The sequence below is a fragment of the Scomber scombrus genome, chromosome 6 (genome assembly GCF_963691925.1).
Source record: "Scomber scombrus chromosome 6, fScoSco1.1, whole genome shotgun sequence".
Classification (NCBI taxonomy): domain Eukaryota; kingdom Metazoa; phylum Chordata; class Actinopteri; order Scombriformes; family Scombridae; genus Scomber; species Scomber scombrus.
This window is the reverse complement of record NC_084975.1, coordinates 27,576,910-27,596,913: the sequence shown is the minus strand read 5'-3', so window position 1 is coordinate 27,596,913 and position 20,004 is coordinate 27,576,910. Positions and strand designations below refer to the sequence as shown.

The following is a 20,004-nucleotide window of genomic DNA, read 5'->3' as shown; positions in this document are numbered from 1 at the left end:
GGGTGGTGGGAAGTTGGCATCACTCACTCAATCAGTCCACATACACACACACACACACACACACACACACACACACACACACACACACACACACACACACACACACACACACACACACACACACACACACACACACACACACACACACACAGACAGGTACATACATACAGACAGAGAAACAAACCTTTGTTATTTTTACTTAATGTAGACCCTTGGACAAAAAACAAACATGCAAATAAATACAGAATCGTGGACACACACACACACACACACACACACACACACACACACACACACACACACACACACACACACACACACACACACACACACACACACACACAAAGCTCTTGGGATTAGTCCTGTCATTTCTGATTGTGAACCCAGTCAGATGTCTTGCTGAGACTCTATGGATATTTTATAGGTCTCCACAAATTATAATGAATCTTTTATGAGAATGCATCTCATTGTGTGTGTGGTTGGAGTATTCACAGTGGTGGTTTTCTGATGACCTGGAACAAGTTAAAATCCTGACCTCACCTTACCTCAGATACATTACTCATGAAAAACAAATGCTTTATGCTGGGAATAGACCACCACATGTATGATTGATTAGGTACAGACCAACTGACCTGATGGTGATATTAAAATGGTTACAGCTCCACTGAAATGAAATGCAATGTAGTTCTTTTTTTGCTTTTCCATGATTATAGTTGTGTTGGGTTCATGCTCAGTGCTTCTGAGAGCCAAGGTCATGCAGCACATTGTTGATACAGGAGAAAGCAAAATTGAATAAAGACCTTCAGTATTTTAATCTACAAAGAGTGCCTGAGTGCTTTGGGTCAAGAGGTGGAAAGTAAAAGGTATTTCAGCACAATATTGAGGTTATTCATTTTGTATTATGCTAAATTATACTTCTATTTCATGACATTTCGGAGGAATGTGTTGAGGAATGTTTCGGAGGTTTCTTTTTAACTTTATTTGACAGCTACAGTATTAGTTAGTTTACTGATTAAAGATTTCCATAAGAAATGTAACAGTATCAGTTTATGTTATATGGTGCATTGTCTCTGAAGCAATTCAAATCAGCTCCTCAACCAATCACAACATTAAAGTGCAACTTAATGCACGTAATGCGCCATATTAATGCTCAGATCACAATGATCCAATAAAGCAATAATATAGCACTGACAGCTGTTATGCTGCATAATTAGTATTGGTACTTTAAGTGCATTATTTCTTTTTTTTGCAAGACCACACTTTTGTGCAGCTGATCTTTTTTTTTAAATTTTGATTTTTTTTGTGACCAATTTTTTTATTCATTTGTTTATAATTTACAGGAGGGGAGTAACATCATTATAGTCATATATATGACATGCAGAAAAGTGGAAAAATCACCCTTCCCCCCTGATAGTCCTTGTTTCCCTTCCATCAACCTTCTAACACCTGACATGATGGGCCAAGGCAGTGTACAAAAAGAAAACATACACATAATGATGTTTATTTTTTACTGACTTTTCTAATCATTCTTTTTCTAGAGCCAGAGAGTGAACAGTTTTACTTTTTCAGGCTCGTAGAAATTGCTCACATGAAACTGTCTGAAAAAGGGAAAATCACTCGCTGAACTGCACAGGGCTCACGTGAAGTGGTTTGTTTTTTTGTTTTTTTAAATGGATGCAAGCCAAAAAAGGTTGGGAGCCACAGCACAGCAGAGAGTACATTTCCAATCATGAACTTAGTTTCTCAAAGTTCCTTCCTGCTGCCTTATTACCACTGCACCCTACAGTGGATTTAGCACTAGGCTGTAATTACATACTACAGTTATAGTGTTGGGGGATTGGGTAGCAGTAGGGGTGACATGGTAAAGCCTGATAGTAAAAGACTTCATTATGTTGTGTTGTGTAGGAATGTTCCTGTTATGATGTGGTGCCATCTCCTGACAGAAACCTGGTAACTGCAGTGGCCTGATGAATGATATGATTCTCATCAGAAGGTAAGAGACAGGATAAACAGTATGTTACTTTGTTAGCATGTGTGTGTCTTATCCTGTATTGTCCTCATATTGTTTACAGTCAATTGCCACGCTAAGTGAAGCTGTGTGTTTAATGCGCACAAGCACAGTACTTAAAGCTGTCAGCCAGATGTTGCCTGTCAAAACAAAAAAAGGCCAGGAAACAGGTCCAGGACGCTCTTAAAAGCACCAGATGGAGATAAAATGGCAAAACCAAGAGCTATCCATGATGGAAGTGATAACCTTTGGACCTAAATCAGTCACAATATCTTCTGGATCACTAAGAAGGCTTGAATCACGCTGCCAAAAATTCAAACTTGATTTACACAGTCAGGAGATCTGTTTAAACTTTATATTAAACTATGTCTAACTGTCATTATTCATCCTTCACTCTGTTTCAGAATAGCTATTACTTTGGGAGATGATAATAACATTAGATAATAACATGTCTTTGACATCCTAGTCTAGAATTAGGCGCAAATAATTACATGGGAACTATATAATATTTGCTTTGTGGGAGTATTATATAATATCAGAATGAAACCTGTAATTCTGTTGGTGGGAACACCCTTTGTGTCTTCAACATAACAACATACCTGTTTAGACCTGATAGACCTTTTTTGCGTTAATTGAGACAGTTTTGCTGATTTGAATAGCATCATCTGTGTAGCTTTGACACAGGATGGTATGAAACCGATCCCGACCCTGTAACTATACGCAAGCCGGTTAACAACTTTTATTGAACAGCTTTTGCTCTGCCTGAGAACTGTGGACGTGTCAGTGAACCATCTGGGGAGTATTAAACGTAAAACACTGCAGGATTGACCAATAAGCTATTAACATGTCTCGGTTGTTTCTAACTCTCTCTATCTTTCAGCCCCCTTCTCTCTCGGTTTCTCTCTCTCATACCTCAAATGTACAAACTCCAAAATGTAGAGAGGGAGGAGAGTGGGAGGGAGGGTGGTAGAGAGACAGACTGAGGGAAAGAGGGGCTGGGAGGGAGTGTGGGTGAGGTTCATTTGGATCCAAAACTCACTCGAGCAACAACTGATTAGAGAAACAAGGCAGAAACTTCTTGAGGGACAATTCTTAACAGGACTGAAATGCTTACTAAAAGCAGCAGGAGGAAGTAACATATTCAGCTCTTAAAGGGCCATCAAGGACTCCTTTTAACACAGCGGGACTGTTGTAAACTGTGACTGAAGCCACATGGATTAATGTCTTTTTTTTCTTTTTTCTTTTGGCTTATTTTCAGAGTGGAAGGCTGTCTTAGTGGGTTGCACACTGCAGGAGTGGTTCAGAAATACAGTAAAAGGTCTTATTATCACTGAAAAAGAAGTTGTTGCTGAAGTACTTTTCAGTGCTGAGTTATTGAAGGAAGTGTTAGTCATGTCAGGCAGAGTGGTTCCTGCCGTTCTCTTAAGTTTATGCCTGACTGTGGCTTCAGTCCAGAGCCAGGGTTCACAACAGGATGCCTTTATAATCCAGTACCTGGAGCGGAGACTGGCTCAGATAGAGGTAAGTGGCTGTTGCACATCAGGTATTTGCATCCCCAGGATGGGAAAGACATAACAGTACAATTCAAGTCTCAAAGACAATATTATGTTACCATTGTGACCTCCAATCTAAACAGCTCTTACTGTTGCTTTTAATGTTAGTTACTGACGCGTGAACCTTTTTATTCTGGTTTTGCACAACTGCACAGCTGTAAGATTTGCTTTGATCTTAGAAACAGCTGCAACTAAAGATTCATGAATCAGAAAATGTATCCCTTGCACCAAGTTTACACCCTGTTAGATCATCTGGTTGTAATGTTGCTGGCATCCACTGCTTTTATAATGCCATCCTTTTTCACTGAACTGTAGTTATACTGTATGTACATCTCTGTGTGGTACTATAATGCACTTAAATTCAGCTTTTGGGTACCAGCCTGATCAGTAACCTCAGCAGTGGTTTGCTGAACAGTTTCATCTAAATGATAATGCTAAATGTTAAAATGTATGTTAACAGTAGCACAAGAAGAGAGGATTCATAAGGTCAGTGAACTGACTCAGTGATGTGAGTTACATTAATATTTAGCTAAAGTTTAGCTAACATTAGCCACCATAAGCTACAGGCCATACCAAACTAATTAAGGCTCTAACAGCAAATTCCTGAGTATATTGAATTAAGTAATGACGTATCTTATTGCTTCAGAGTTTAACTTTTCATTTGTTGGACGAAAATGGTATGATCTCATTTCAAAAGGTCATTTTAAGAGTCAAATTACTTAAAGGACACAACTCATAATTTTTCAAGTGTATAGCAGAATGACAGTCAAGTGTCCATATGAACCTGTTCATAAGGGCTACTAAAAGATCCTCTTCAAATGTGCTTTCACTGCAAGTGATGGGGGACAAAATCCACAATGTGTCCACACAGTCATTTAAAAGTTTATGTGAAGCTTCTATTCAGCTTCAGCAGTCTGAGTTAGTCATATCAAGTGGATATCTGACACATTTACAGTCTTTTTAGCATCAAATTCCCTCTTAGTGTTTCCCTGTTGAGCTGTGGTAGAAGTATAGTAACAAAAAGAGGGACTTTGGCACTAAAAAGACTGTAATGTTGAAAGATATCTAGTTGACTCATTTGGATGGCTGAAGCTTTATAGTAGCTTCAGATCAACTTTGAAACACTATATTTGCACAGGAGGAGGACTGTGGATTTTGAAATGATAATGGTCAGTATGAACAGGAGGAATGATTACAGCAGAAAACCTTTGCAACTACCATTTACATGCTAACACAGTTTAACAGCAGCACAATGAGACTGGAAAACAAATAGTCAGTTACTTGACTTACTATGTCTGTTATACTGTAACTAAAGCTACAGTACTGGTCATACTAGACCAGGTAAGGCTTGTGTAAGGAAAACAACAACAGTGTGTGTTTTAGTGCTTATGAAATTGTCTCTTAATTTGTTAAAGACAGAATGTGTTATATTGACTTTCAAAAGTTTTCACTTCAATTCTGGATGCATAAAATGTATTGTATGTTTCAATGACATCAGGAGCGTCTGAACCAATGTGAGCAAAACACAGTGGGTATCACCCAGAAGAACTATGACCTCTCCTCTGAAATGAGGGGTTATCTGTCCACTGTCAATGTCCTGAGGTAAGCCTGTATGAACACTACCTTTGAACAGCTGTCCCAAATACACAACAGTAGCAAGAATGAATGAATGAGCATACAATACTGAAAGATATGGTATGTGAAATGAGAAGTGTTTTATTTTATAGATCAGAGGTGAAGAGCCATATGGACAGCCTGTCTGTGCGTGTAGAACGGGTGGAGAGGGAGTTGGAGTATCTAGAAAACAAGATCCCCACCCAGTCTGACATTGAGATGGAGGAGGCGCTGCTCGAACAACAGATAAAGGCTGCAGAACTGGACCAGCTAAAGAAGAAAGCCAAGATCAAAGTGGAGAATGGTAGGAAGTATGCCTGTACAGTGTCCAGTGTGAGTGTATGTGGGCGGCACTGATTATGGTTACAGCATTACTTGTCTAGCTGTCATGGCTTTGGCAGTAGAGAAGGAGAAAAAAGATAAAAGTACAGAGACAGGAAATAAAAGCCAGACAAACAGAAAAAGAGACACGAAATGCATTAACATTGTTCTACAGTTCAATAAAAACTCAAATTCATTCATCGTCTTCTCTTCAAATAACCCCAGACTGCAGCACAGCTCTGAGTCAAATCAAGTCTCTCAAGATTGTGAAGAAGACAGGAGACACCTCTGGTTCCTGGTTCAGGGACCCCTCTGAAGGATCAGCTAAGGTCTGTTGTTTTAGATAATATAAATAAAATAGTAATAATAGACTGTTTGCAATAGAGAGACAGCTGTTCCTTCCCTTTCCCTTCTGTGCAGCCTATGCTTATTTTAGTCTTAGCATGGGGTGGCTGAGACTAAAATGAATGATGGACCAAAACAAAACTGAAGGAGAGTGAATATTGGACTTGAATTTGTTAGATAAACAGAAATGCAACTCAATATCAACAGTTACAGTTTGTTAACATGTTTGTCATACCACCATCATACAGTGATAATATACTGGATTTGTGTTTGCAGTTTGTTCTGCTGCCCCTAAAAGGCAGAACAATCTATTAATACTGCTTTACCAGGTATTTTGGGAAGCAGTGATTGGTAGCAGGGTGATTTTGCCATGATCAATGTATAATGTTACTGACACAGATGACCACCCACACTGTTAAAAATCTAATTTAAAAAATCATACATTTTTGTGCACATTTTCATAGTTTAGTGAGGTACTTTTTCTGTTCCTGTGGATATCTCTAAAATCGTGTAAAACAAAAAGGGTTTGATGGCTGTTTTTTTTTTTAAGTGTTAAATGTCATATTCAAATAGAAAGAATGAAGAAATAAGTCTAATATAAAACCAGCAGTTATGACAATTGTATGAACACCACAGAATAAAAATACCATTACATCAAATCAAGAATGGAATGTAAAATCGAGTTTCACACTATGATTTTCACTCACTTCTCAGCTTGTCAAACATTTAAATCTTTCAGGTCTACCTGCTCAGTGGAATTCGTAACAACACTCTGCTGGAGTATGTTTCTCTGCGAAGCTTCACAGAGAGGACCACCACACCAACGCCTAAGGTGGTGCAGCTGCCTTTCCCCTGGCAGGGGACAGGTCATGTGGTCTACAATGGATTCCTCTACTACCACAAGGCCGATACACCAAATCAGATTCTTAAGGTGTGTGACTGAAGTATAAAAGCAAATACTAGATATGTGTGTTGTGTTGTTCTGTGTTGACTCGCACTGTATTTGTAAGACATAAAAGGGACTGTATGAAAGCATACGGTTCATTCAGTGGTCATGCTGAAAGTTCACATTGCTTGGCAACAGTCACCGAGTTCAGTAACTGACCAGTGATTGCATGTCTGAGATTTGGCACTCTGACTTCATAACAGTGACGTGCACTGCAGCTTTTGGCTAGAAGCTGATCCTTTCAAAAAAACTTAGTCACTAGGGAGTTGATTTTTATCCTATTTCCTTTGCTGTGTTAGCTGAGGTCAACGAGGTAACAATGCCAAAAGAAACTGATTTTTTCCATTAAAGTGAGCTGACTTTCCTCAATATAGGCCTATACTTTGAATATTTTGGACCAGACATTATTGCTAAAGACAGTTCTGTCAGTTAAAAGAACATATGCTATAGACAATAGACCCATATCCATACACCCTAACTATAGTATTATAAAGTATTTTTATCAGGATTATTTTTCATGGTCTGGTTGCTTTATACATACAATTATTTGCACATGCTTAGCATTTCTGAATTTGTCTACGTTTCCACCGCATAAAGGTAGATCTGTTGAATAGTACAGTGGTGGACAGCACACTTCTTCCAGGAGCAGGTCGTCTCCCAGTCTACAGCCTGAACCCCAACACCTACGTAGACCTGGCTGTGGATGAACTGGGCCTCTGGGTCATTCATGCTGACATTGAGTACGGAGGCAACCTGGTCATCACCAAACTGGATAAAGGTTGAGAGAATTATCTCACCACACATGCTCACAAACATAATCTAGACCTTATACATAATTACCATATAATATTTGTTTGTGTCTATCACAGGAACCTTGGCTGTGGAGTATATATGGGATACGCAGTGTAAAAGCCGTAACGCTGAAGGAGCTTTCCTAATATGTGGGACCCTCTATGTGGTCTACAACACACATTATGGAGGACGCTCCACCGTACAGTGTCTCTATGACATCCATGACACCTTTCACAGGTTGGAGTACACACAGACACACAAGATAGCCTATATACACACATACACATGTACACACACATGCACTCAGGATTTATCAGCAGGTAAACAAGATATTAAATGATGGTTTTAGTGTTGAACAGGCACTTCCTGCAGATTTACGAATACACATTGCATGATCAGCATGGTTTCACTAATTGTAGACTTGACTATTTCTTTCTCAGCTGCATCCTTTTCCAACAAATTAAACATGTTCTCTTTGCTGTGCTATCCATCTGCAGTGATGAGAGTCCTGTGATATTCTTCCCAAAGCGCTACACAAGCCACAGCAGCATCCACTACCACCCCGGAGACAAACAGCTGTATGCCTGGGACGACGGCTACCAGACAATATACAAAGTGGAGACGCGCAGGAACGACCAAGTGACTGCTGAGTGATGATTATATCTTAAGAGTTTTTAAAAACATGTATTATCACTTCAAAATTAAGCCCATATCATGCAATAGTTATGCATCACTTGTAAAAGCATACATTTAGTAAAGTTACTGTTGAGTATCTCATACTGTACTGTCATTCATTCCTTTGCTGGCATTGGATGCTGCCTTTATCACTGCTATCACTATAGACATAAAGATCATTGTATCACCATAATAAAGAGCATTTTAGTATCTTTTTTTTTTTTTGTCATGAAATTGCCCACAACTAATTTTTGATGTTAGTTTGAAACAGGCTTTAGGCAGATGATCCAGATGTTATTGAGAATTTTTAGAAAAGCTGGAAGATTAAATACTTGCAGCAAGAGGATTGTTTGATATTGTTACTGTTCTTTGGAGTCTTAATGAGTCTAAAAGCATTTTCAGATTTGATGAAACATCCATTAGGGAGTATATACATTTAAAATGGTGATAAACTCTTCAAATGAATTGATATTGTACTAATTAGTCTAAAACAACATTCCTAATGGAAGAAAGTAGTTTGATGTACTTTTAACACTGTGAGTGTAAGGCAATAACTCCGTTTGGGATTAAAAAAGACTTTAAAGTGTCATTAAATAACACGGTAACTGTTAGTAATTTAACACTATTAAAGAGATTTTAAAAATTAACACTATGAAACGTGTCCATTTGACTCAGAATCTGCGAGAACTATATGTTAATTTTAACACTGTCAGTTAAATTAACACTGATGAATTTGCTGTGCCTGTAACAGCCCATGGTGTTCTTGCTCACTAAAACACTTTCTGGATTACTCACACAAGTCCAGTAGCACCTTTATTCTCACACATTTATTCAAAAATCATGCATATTAAACATGTTTCATGTATTGACACTTAAACTCAGTTTCCCATAGTTCCATCTGGGGTCAGCCTAACATTATAGGCTAATCTTAACAAAGTACTGAAATGTCAGTGTCTCTTTTAATATTTGTCAATTATATATATCACCTAATATAGTCTTTCTACTTAAATGGTAAACATTAGAGCCATGCTGTGTTACTGATATTAATAGCTGTCGTAGTAAGTCTCCGTCGGTGTTTTATTGGCTGACATGTGTGCCTGTCTAATCCTCATAAAGCTGACTCCACTCTGCTTTGTTTGAACGTCTCTGACTCATCCCGCCCATTTTCAGTTGCTGGTGACGTCAGAAAGGGGGCTGGCCCGGTGTGACCGTTGAGTTTGACAGCAGCAGCTAACCGGCTGCTCATTGTTGACTGCTGTGATTTTAAAACGGACAACACACAGTGCTCAAACAAAGTGTCTCTTTCTAACTATGAGGAAAAGAAGCAGTAGCAATGCCAGCAGGAGAGGCTCGACCATTAGAAGACGCAGTGAGAACTTGCGTTTTGATGAATTCGGCTTTGCTCTGACTAAAAGAAAGGACCAAAAACTTCATCACCGATGTCACGATTACAGGTGCGGGACAGGGTAACGTTACTGTGGCTCTTTAAAACACACTGTAGCTTAGTTAGCTTAGCTTGTTGTCTTATTGTGTGGACATTTAACTGTTAAAGTACTTCAAAAGAGTTCAATTGATATGTAAACCAACGCTTCAATTCACGTTTTAGTAGTAGTAGTAGTAATGTTACACCCGTAATATTGTCATTTTATTCTTTAACGTAACTTTGGTTGTTAATGAATGACGTTAAAATTGTTTCTGAATGTGCGTAACTTTAACCTGGTAAGTTTGCTTATTTTTTTAGGTTAACTGCTATAAGATGTGAGCTAAACATTTCTTTCAGACTTGTTTTGTTATATTAGAGTCCAAAGCATCACAAATTAATAACTTTAAATCAGGGGCCATTTTAGACCCTTTTTAAGGGTGCTCAAGCACCCCTAAATTTGATGTCAGCACCCCTAAAAAATAAATACATTTCTATTGTTGTTGTTTTTTCTAAAAATAATTGTATACAACTTTAATTATTTTGCGAGCCTGTCTGTTAGAAAAACAAACACTTATGCTACAAATGGTTTTATTTTAACAGCTTTAATGTACTTTGGATAGTTGTTTCATTAATATAGCCTTTGCCTCAGGGTTCATTAACTATCTCAGTGTCCTCTCTGTAGAAATCTGTGATTGATTATTCTGAACCATTATTATTATACACTATAGTTGACCACTCTACTATATATTAATATTTCATTTTTGCAATTTACATTATCCAGTGAAATGAGTAATTTAGTAGGGGGCTAAATTACTCATTTGCAAATTCTCATTAGGAGCTGAGCCCCTCAAAGGTCTGATCCTAGAATCCCCCCTGTTTTAAATGGATAGGTAGCTCCTGAAGGTCTAACTTTCAGTTTTATTTAAGCTGTTTGGCAAAATCCCCCCAAAACTACAGGAATGACTTCACTTGTTGTAAAATAAATAAATAAATAAACATGGATGCTTGCTGATATCAGTATTGACTCACATCACTGGCTTAAATGCATAAGCTCAGAGTGGCTGTGGTCATTGAGCATCATCCCTCTTTCTATCAAGAGGTTTGTTTACAGAAAATCCCTTTATGGGACAGAGTCCAAAAAGTAATGAATAAATCCAAGCTGACCATGATGTGTTTTTTCTCACAGCTACCCCCAGCTGAGCTCAGTGAGGGTTAAAGAGCTGTGTGAGCTGCTCAGCTACTGGAACGGAGCCAGTTTTATCTGCAGGAGCCAGGTGAGGAAAAATAGATTTAATTAATTAATCATCTAATGTGTTTCACTATGCTGTAATTGATACATCAGACAGTTTGTGTTTTATTCACACTTTTGCCATGTGTTCAGATTGAGCGTTTTATCAGGATGGGTGTTCCTCCAAGCCTGCGAGATAGAGTTTGGAAGTGTCTTCTCACCATTGACAGTCTGAGAGAAACCAGTGATTTCAGCTACCAGGTACAATACATTGTTGGAGCTATTTGTTGTTCTTGGAAGATTTAATGATCAAACATTAATGTTTTTATTTTTTGTTGCTGTTTTGTTTTGAGGAATATAGCTGAATTAGTTTGATTATAATATTATCATTTTAGGTCATTTGAGTCCTGGTTAATGTTTTTGTTTTGAAGGTACTGGGCAGCTTGGGTGAATCTATTTCTATAGGTAGGCAGGTATAGAACCAGCATGCACTTGGAAGGGTATGTTTTTTTAAACAGGGTAAGAGAGCCGGCAGATGTCATTGTTTTTGGTCTGTTTGCTTGCAAAAAAAGGTAAAATAAACTGAAAGAAACTTCATGCTTGCCTGGAAAATGGTCTTATTTCCCTGTGTCCCAGTGGCTGTTTGATTTTGAGTTTATTTATTTATTTTTCTTCATATTTTTTATTTTCAAGTTAAGGGCAAATCATACCACATACATCAAGGAGTGTCAAAACTGTATTTTACTTTTACTTTACTGATGAGACAGTGATTTTCAGAATTAAATGAACGCATTCGCAGTACTGTAAGTATTTTTAGCAATCATCCCTCCATCATCCAGAAAAATAACTCTTCAAATCTTCAAAAATCTTGAAATCAGATTCGCAAGTCGGCACATTCTATAATTCTTTTGTATCAGAACCGATGAATTACCAAATAGTGTATTGAAATAATGTGGCTTTTGAATTTGATACAATTTGTAGTTTTGAGCTGAAATGATGAGTTGAATAACAGAAAAGTGAACATTTTCTGATACAAGTTTCTTAAATATCAGTAAATGTAAAAAAAAAAAAAAAATTCAGTTTGATATAATTGAATATTGATAATTCTGATAATGAAAGTTATCATTATTTGCAACCCTCGATTAAATTCACAAGCGCATAATTAAAGTAAACTAGTGAACTTAGAGAAAATTCCCCTAACTAGTGATATTGTGACCACTACAAATGAATCCTTATGTCATCTTAGTATACTGGAGGGGTAATGCTGGTTTTAAATGCAGGAAGTGCTTGTCAGTCTTCCTGTGCTTAAAGGCAGAGCTGTAGACTGTATTTTAAAATGTTCAGTTTTGATCATTTAGGCTTTATTCAATAAAATATTGTCACTGTTTTATCATCTGTTCAGGATTTATATCCATCCATATAGATGTCACCCAGTCCCCCACCTCTACAAACAGCCATGTTTTTATTATAGTGTCCACAGTGGCTAATTGAACGTGGTTATAAGTGATAATCCCTCTTTATTATTCATTCATAGAATTGATTGATTTCCAACAAGGGAACGTGTTGTGCTCTCTCCAACAGAAGTGCTTGACAGACGTACGGGGGCCTCTGGTGGACTTGGGTGTCAGCGAGTACGGCATCCTGTCGGCAATCGCCACACTGAGCGAGACACAGAACGATCTGGGTTTGAACCAGCAGGAGCCATCCACCCCCAAACCCCGCTACTCTGTAGATGACATCACACTCTTTCGACAGATCGCCCTCGACTTACGTGAGTTCACACAGAGCCGTGATTGCAGGCTTAATAAGTTACTTTTTAAAAGTGAGGTTATTTTGGCTACGTCTCAGGACTGAAGTTATGTTTAGGGTAAATGTTGAAGTAATGTAGTGAACAGGAAGACCTTGGTACACCAGGTACAAGCTCACTTTAATTGTAAAAAATACTTCATATGTCCTGTCCTATAGAGCGATCCTTCCCAACCCACCGATCTCTAATGGGAGAGAGCCCAGAAGCCATTGAGGGTCAGGCTAAACTCTTCAGGGTCCTCATCGCCTACGCTAAATACAACCCCCAGGTCGGATACAGCCAAGGTAATTTACTGAATGGTTGTACTGTTTTCCTGGTTTTAACAAAATACTCCTTTAACAGTATCAAGTTGCTACTTTTACCTGAAATCAAACAACCAAGTACATCACAGACAGAGTTTTGACAGGGAAGAAAAGAAAAGCGTGCAATGATCAGAAGCTAAAATGTCAAATCCAAAAACATATGAAGTAGTTGATGCTGACGTTGCAGCAGCAGAGCTTTGTGTCATTTGTGCTTAAAAACTCCCTCAAGTTTACCCTACAACCTTCGTTTGCACGACAAAAACTGAGAAGCATGTATGAAAGTTAACATGCAGTTCACATTTTTGATACTTTTATTTAGATATCATTGTACATTGATTATTGATTCATGAAAATGCATTCACTTTAAGCATCAGGGGGCTTCATGACAGACATATTGGGACCCACTCAGTTCCTTTCTTCCTTTAGCTGCAGTACATGTTATGACCACATGATGGAAGCAGAGGACCATAGATGTTATGGGTTACTTCACACAGGAAGCTCTATTCCATGCCCAGTAAAATGAAATGTTTTCAAATGATCTATTACAAGTTTTTATATTTAATTTGGGAAATTGTAACTTTGGAAATCTGATATTTGTCATGTATTATTATTGCTCCGTTATCTGCAGGAACTCTGGATAATCAGCAGCTTTTATATCCTAATTTTTTTCTCTTAAAATATTAGGTTAAGTCAGACAAATATTCAAAGAATAAAGAAAATGTTTGAAAAGCATCTTAAATCTGATGATCCCCAAATAAATTCAATACATGGCAATACTTTCCAAAAGATTACATACTTTTGTATTTTTAACATTACTTCATGTTTCTGGAAATTATTAATTGCTGCATAATGGCTGACCAGCAGGTGTTAACATTCATTCAAATAAATATTTTGTCTTTTGACAAACTCATGCTTCAGTTTGCAGTATATCTTTTGCTGTATTTTGTTCCCATAGGAAATACTGTATATCAAATTAAGGGGTTAGATACCCTCGTGTTACAGGTACTGATGATGAGGGCAGGTACAGTGTGTATGGTTTGCTATAAAAGGCATATTGAGGTTACACTCTGACATCCTGCTCAGCAGTGTACTCTGCTGCTCTTTATATTGGATTGTTTTGGTAGTGTTGTAGGAGTCTCAGTCTTTGGGTTTTTGTCTCAGGTATTTTTGATGCAATATTTCAAACTCCATTACCTCGTTCTGTCGTGTTTTTTTGGAAATGCAATATTGATGCAACGCTGTGTTTCTTTTAAGACAAATGTGTGTGTGCGTTTGTGTATCTCACAGGGATGTCCTACATAGCTGCAGTGCTGCTGATGCAGTTGGGAGAGGAGGAGGCGTTTTGGGCTCTGACGGCGTTGTTGGATAAAACTAAATATCTGGCCGAACTGTTTGACCTCAGCCTCACCAAGTAACAATGCACCTATAGTATCAAACAGAAAAACATGCATGTAAATAACAACTGTAAACTGATTGTACAGCAAACAACAACATTCAGTAATGTGTGCAAAATGAAGGGAAATCAAGGAAGTTTCAGTTTTTCTCGGTGTAGTTTATCATGACATTTTTACGACATCTGATGCCATTCAAAAACAGGACAGATACAGAGAAATAAGCAGCTTCTCTGTAACAGTACAACCCTTTTTTGGTTACAAAACAGAAAGACTATGTTGGAAAGGGCAAAGGCAACTAAAAAATGACTGTAGATGTATCCCAATAAGGGCTGCAGCTCTTTATTATTTTCATTACTGATCTACCAGCAATTTTCTCTATTGATCGTTTGGTCTACAGAATGTTGACAAGTAAAAATAAATGCCCATCAGAACTTCCCAGAGCCTATGTTGACATCTTTTAAATGTTTATTAAGTCCAACCAACAGTTTAAACAGAAACATAATTATAGAAACATAAGAAAACCATCAAATATTCACTTTTGAAAAGCTGCAACCAGTCTTTTTTTCTCTCCTTTGACCTAAATGATGAATCGACAGTCAAATTAATTGCATACAAATAAAAACAGTATTGCTGGTGGTGTTTTTCTGAACTGGTGCTAAGATACACTCAACTAAACACTAGTGTTTTCTTTTTGTCCACATAGGGTCCAGCATCAGGTGAAGGTGTTTGACCAGTTCCTGAAACACAGGAAGCCCAAGCTCTCTCAGCACCTGGTGAGTGCTTTGAGTGTCTAGTGATAATGCTATTTAATTCTCTGCAATATGACCCACCAAAAAAACATGAATGAATTTAGATACTGGTATTAAGTCAGAAAATGAAAATCATGAAGAAAGTCATGTGCTTCAGGTTGTACTGGAATTATTCACATTACTTCAGAGTGGGAAATGCTTCTGAAGAACCACGATGACAAGAAAGGTCTTGTAATTGTGTGTGTGTGTGTGTGTGTGTGGGGGGGGGGGGGCAGATATGGCCAGATATGGCCAAGTGATGAGTGCCTCATCTGAGAGTAAGAGGCCACCATAATGTCTCCATCATCGATGGGGCCTCTTCTGTCATTCACTCTGTTAGGCTTGTCATGGCGGGCAGTATTACTGCTTTCACAGTGGGGCACAAACCTACAGCTGTGTAATTTTCTCTCTCTGCCTCTGTTATTTTAACTATTTTCTGTAAACTCAAGTGCATTTAATGAGCCTCACCGCAGACATGCAACACCACAGCTGCAAATGAGGCAGGAAATTTAAAGTTGTCTCATAAAATGAGTTGCTTCAACAGAATAATTTTTTTTGCACAAAGAAATCCAAGCCAGCTTCTCTGTATCTGAAAGATATCTGAGAAATCTACTATATTTGATGAGAGATATTACATACATATAGTGTCTAGCCTCAGATATTTAACTGCATCCTTTTTATACCTCTTGATTCTATCTTGTGCATAGTAATGTTTAAAAATGTGTTTCTACTTCAGAATTTCAGTGTAATGCAACATGTCCTTGACTTCTTAATGTAGCCTGAGGGCAGCCAAGTAGCAGTCAGTAAGTAGTTTGTTATGTTCTTGGGGGAATTTACCAAGGTCTAAAAATGATCTCAGTATGACACATTTATTTTTAGTAGGGCTCATTGTTTTTGTTTTTACAGATCAGGTTAAACTGATTTCTCAAAGTAATCGATAAATTATTCAAATACAGAGTGTTGCACCACCAGAGGTATTTTTAGCCAAGGTTTGTCTGACTGGTCAGTCCACCTCTGAAATATCTCAACAACTCTTCAATGGACTGCAGTGTAATTTTGGGCAGGCATTCATGGTTCCCAGAGGATGAATCTCAGGGTTAGGGTTAGGGTTATTTTGGTGCTCCACCGACTTTTCTGCTAGCACCACCATGAGGTTGAGACTTGTGATTTTAAGTGAAATGTTTGAATAAATATCAGATGGATTACCATTCAAATTTGGTGCACGCTCATGATCCCCAGAAGATTAATTGTAATAACTTTGATCCAGCACCATCATCAGGTCAGAATGTTTAATTTGTCAACTTATTTGATTTTATGACCAAATACCAACAAAACTAATGACATCCCCATCAGCCTCAGCTGTAATTTTTGATTTGTGCTAATCACAGTATATTAGTACACTAGCATTAGCAAGTTAGTATTAGCATGTAGTTCAAAGCACCATTGAGCACAGCCTCACAGGGCAGCTAGAATGGCTGTGAACTCTTAGTCTAGTTAAAATCTAATTTTCTAAATGATAATTTTTGAAAATAGTGAGCCTGAGCGTTTGTCGCAGTTGTCACATTGTTGCAGCTTGTTTCCATTGGTCAGAATCTTTAGTGTAAGTGTGTTCAGCCATTAATGAATGCATTCACTGCTACTATTTGTGCTGCCCAAGTGTCTTTGAAGGGATTGTTAGACTTCACGTCGACTCAGCAGGTCTCGAAGGAAAAGTTGCCCTTTTAGAGGCCATACACACACACACACACACACACACACACACACACACACACACACACACACACACACACACACACACACACACACACACACACACACACACACACAAACCCCTATTAGAGATCAGAGTTCAGCACTTCCTTTGTAATAGAGCTGCTCAGCAGAGTTAAGGCAAGCGAGCTATAAACACATTTTTATACTTGTGGTGTACCCACCAGACTTGAGCAAACAGAGGCAGATTGCATTGTGGGTCCCAGGCTTAAACATGAGGGACACATGATATCTTAATCTTATTTTGCAAGACGTGTGTCCACGCTTAGAAGCCGTCTGCATTACACACCAGAATTAGAAACATTACAAACACATTGTTCCTCAGATCCCTGGAAACTGGCGGTTTATTATTATTATTAGTCTGTATCAACAGCAGCAGAGAACTCGAAGCCCATTCAACCACATTGTTGGGTTTTGGCAACTCACCCGTCTTTGTGTCTTGAACCTCCCCGCAGGAGTCAGTGGGAGTATCATTGGTCCACTTTGTGATGCCGTGGTTTCTCACTCTCTTCACTTCCCTGCCCTGCTGGGACTCTGTCCTGGCTGTTTGGGATCTCATCATACTACACGGTATGTACACACTCAAACACGCATACACGATGCTACACACTGACACCAAACTTCAAATATGTGTCACGTTACTATTGTATTTACTCACAATCACTCAGTTGGAGACGGCAATGAGTTTTATAGCTTTAATAAATGATTTTTAGTGCCTTAAAGGGTGGTTATATTTTCTCTTTTCATTCATAAGGACGTCATTGTGACAGCAAATTTCCCCATTGTGGGACTAATAAAGGAATATCTTATCATCAAAATAACAGTGGGTCTAGTGTTGTGGCTAATTGATATCTGATAGTGCTAGTTTTGTGTCTCTCTCGTCTCTTCTGTCTATGCTTTCTATTATTTCTATCCTCTTATTTTCGGATATGCTCCCGTCTTTCTTCAGGCCTCTCGTCTGTGTTCCGCACCGCTCTGACCATCATTGAGCTTCTGGAGCCTCGACTGATGGACCTGAACGATGAGGGAGCAGTGTTACCCCTGCTGCTGAGAGTACCTGTGGAAGTGTAAGTGAAAGGGGGTTGTACATTGGACAGCATTACTAATGTATACTGTCTACTGTGTCATTTTACTGGTATCCAGCAAGATGAACTCTTTCTGAATACTAAAAATGTTCATATTTAAGCTTCAGGACACTGAGGCGCTCTCATCCTTGATAGTTTGAACCTTTATGGCATATTTGTGTAGCTGCCAATAATCCTCATTTTGTTTAACACAAAATGAGGATTATTAGCTGAGATATGTTGTCTGAGACACACATCCATGAATCTCGTTGCCAGACCACCCGCATGAATGTATTGAAAGCATTTGGGTCTTCTGAAGAATGTGCAGTGCTGTTCTCAGAGCCGAGAGCTCCGAGTTTTTTAGACTTGTCCCTCAATAAAACCCCGGGCGGCTCATGAATATCAATCAGCTCATCAGGACTGGACATGTTTTGACACCAAGCATTCCACGAAAAGTAAAGTGTCATTGTATTACGCGGTTGTTTTTGTACATGTTTGGATTAAACACCCTTTATGCTAAATTAGCTCCTTCAATAGCAGCCCATGCCGCTTTCAAGTCGGACCCCTCTGTCCGCCTCTCACTATGTTGAATATAAACGTCACATGTCGGCGGACATGTTTTGTTGACGCGGAGCTGTCGTTATGGCAACCCAGCAGGGTCACCGGGTTTGTGTATACAGCCAGTGTGTGTGACAGACCGGTGCGCGGCCGATTATTAAAATTCAGTTTATCATATTTGTTTTAATAGATTAGCTCCCTTCAAGCGGTGACATTTCACACTCCCGTGCTTCTCGTTGTAGAAAAAAGGTCCCACTGTTTGGACTCGAGTTTGTTTACCTTGGACAAAGATCTATGCAGTAGACTCTGGATAAATGGAGGCCACACAGCCAAGTAGTTTCCATAAACGTAGTCGTGTCTCAGGCAGTGATAAAGTACTTTATCATGAGAGGGTGTGCTAGGTACGCAGACTTGCAAAGTGGATTATGAAGGACAAATCTTTAGGATTATTGTCGGCTACATCTAACCAACTTTTTAACTGACCATTTGATTTCTTTGCAACATGTCATAACCATCTTTTACATTTAGAATAAGTTCAGTTTTCTGTGCTACAAGAAAAAATTTAAAAAAACATTTTGGCCCATGTGTGAACCTCAGAGACTGTTTGTATATGCATGCATCAAGGGCAGCACTGACAGCCCCATTTTGTTCTAGCTCTGGTGTTCATTGGGCAGCCTGCCATCACGTCACATTGAGAAGTCCTTGTTGCCTGCCTGGCATCATTATGAAAGCCTAGTCAGAAGTCAACACTAAGTGGCCCAACTGTCTCCCAGGGCAGGATCCTCTTACACTGGGAAGATACTGTTGAAGAAAGAGGGACGGGAGCGAGCGGGGTATGAGAGAGAAAGAAAGATGAATAGGGGAGGGGAGAGGGGGGGCAGAGGGAGAAGCGCCTGGAGAGATGGTACACTAAGAGAGGGGGAAGAGCACGAAGAGATCTTCGAACTCTCTTCATTCTCTTGAAGGATCTCTGCTCTTTTTTCTCTCAGTGTGAATGGTATAAATTGGACTTGTCTTGCATCTATATAGGCCATTCTGATTAATGATTGGTTGAGAAGGCTCATCCATCTCATGCGACTGTCTCGCCACACCGCGCTGTCAATCAGCTGTCACCCCAGTCATAGGTTGTAACAATAACTCCCGAATTTGCCCTACGTCACCAGTCAAAGAGCTTCACACTCTTTCTCTCTGTCTGTCTGTCTGTCTGTCTGTTAATCTGACATTTGGCTTCCATCTTTTTGCCCTACTGCTCATCTAAACTTTTGGCCTCTATGTAGATCAGCTGAGCAGATTTTTTTAACACCTTCTTATAATTACTTCTCTTCCACCTCTCTCCTTGTTCTTCTTTTACTTTGTATAAAAAGGCCTCACCGCCTCACACAAACAGTTTTTTTCCCCAGTGCTCCACTTTTGTCC

The 20,004-nt window shown here is 38.9% G+C and overlaps 1 protein-coding gene across 1 annotated transcript; it reads left to right on the top strand.

The window, feature by feature from the left end:
* Window positions 1-3,043: 3,043 nt before the first annotated feature.
* On the top strand, window positions 3,044-8,446 carry olfml1 (olfactomedin-like 1). Its single transcript, XM_062421091.1, has 8 exons — window positions 3,044-3,529; window positions 5,060-5,163; window positions 5,289-5,479; window positions 5,722-5,825; window positions 6,581-6,772; window positions 7,385-7,565; window positions 7,657-7,816; window positions 8,077-8,446. Exons 1-8 carry the CDS (start codon window positions 3,401-3,403, stop codon window positions 8,231-8,233), a joined length of 1,218 nt encoding a protein of 405 aa, XP_062277075.1. The 5' UTR covers window positions 3,044-3,400; the 3' UTR covers window positions 8,234-8,446.
* Window positions 8,447-20,004: the final 11,558 nt, after the last annotated feature.

Coding starts and splice junctions, on each gene's coding strand:
- olfml1 (XM_062421091.1), top strand. CDS start 3,401: ATGTCAGGCAGAGTGGTTCCTGCCGTTCTCTTAAGTTTATGCCTGACT. Junction 3,530..5,059: donor GGAGACTGGCTCAGATAGAG/GTAAGTGGCTGT, acceptor CAATGACATCAG/GAGCGTCTGAACCAATGTGA. Junction 5,164..5,288: donor TCCACTGTCAATGTCCTGAG/GTAAGCCTGTAT, acceptor TTTATTTTATAG/ATCAGAGGTGAAGAGCCATA.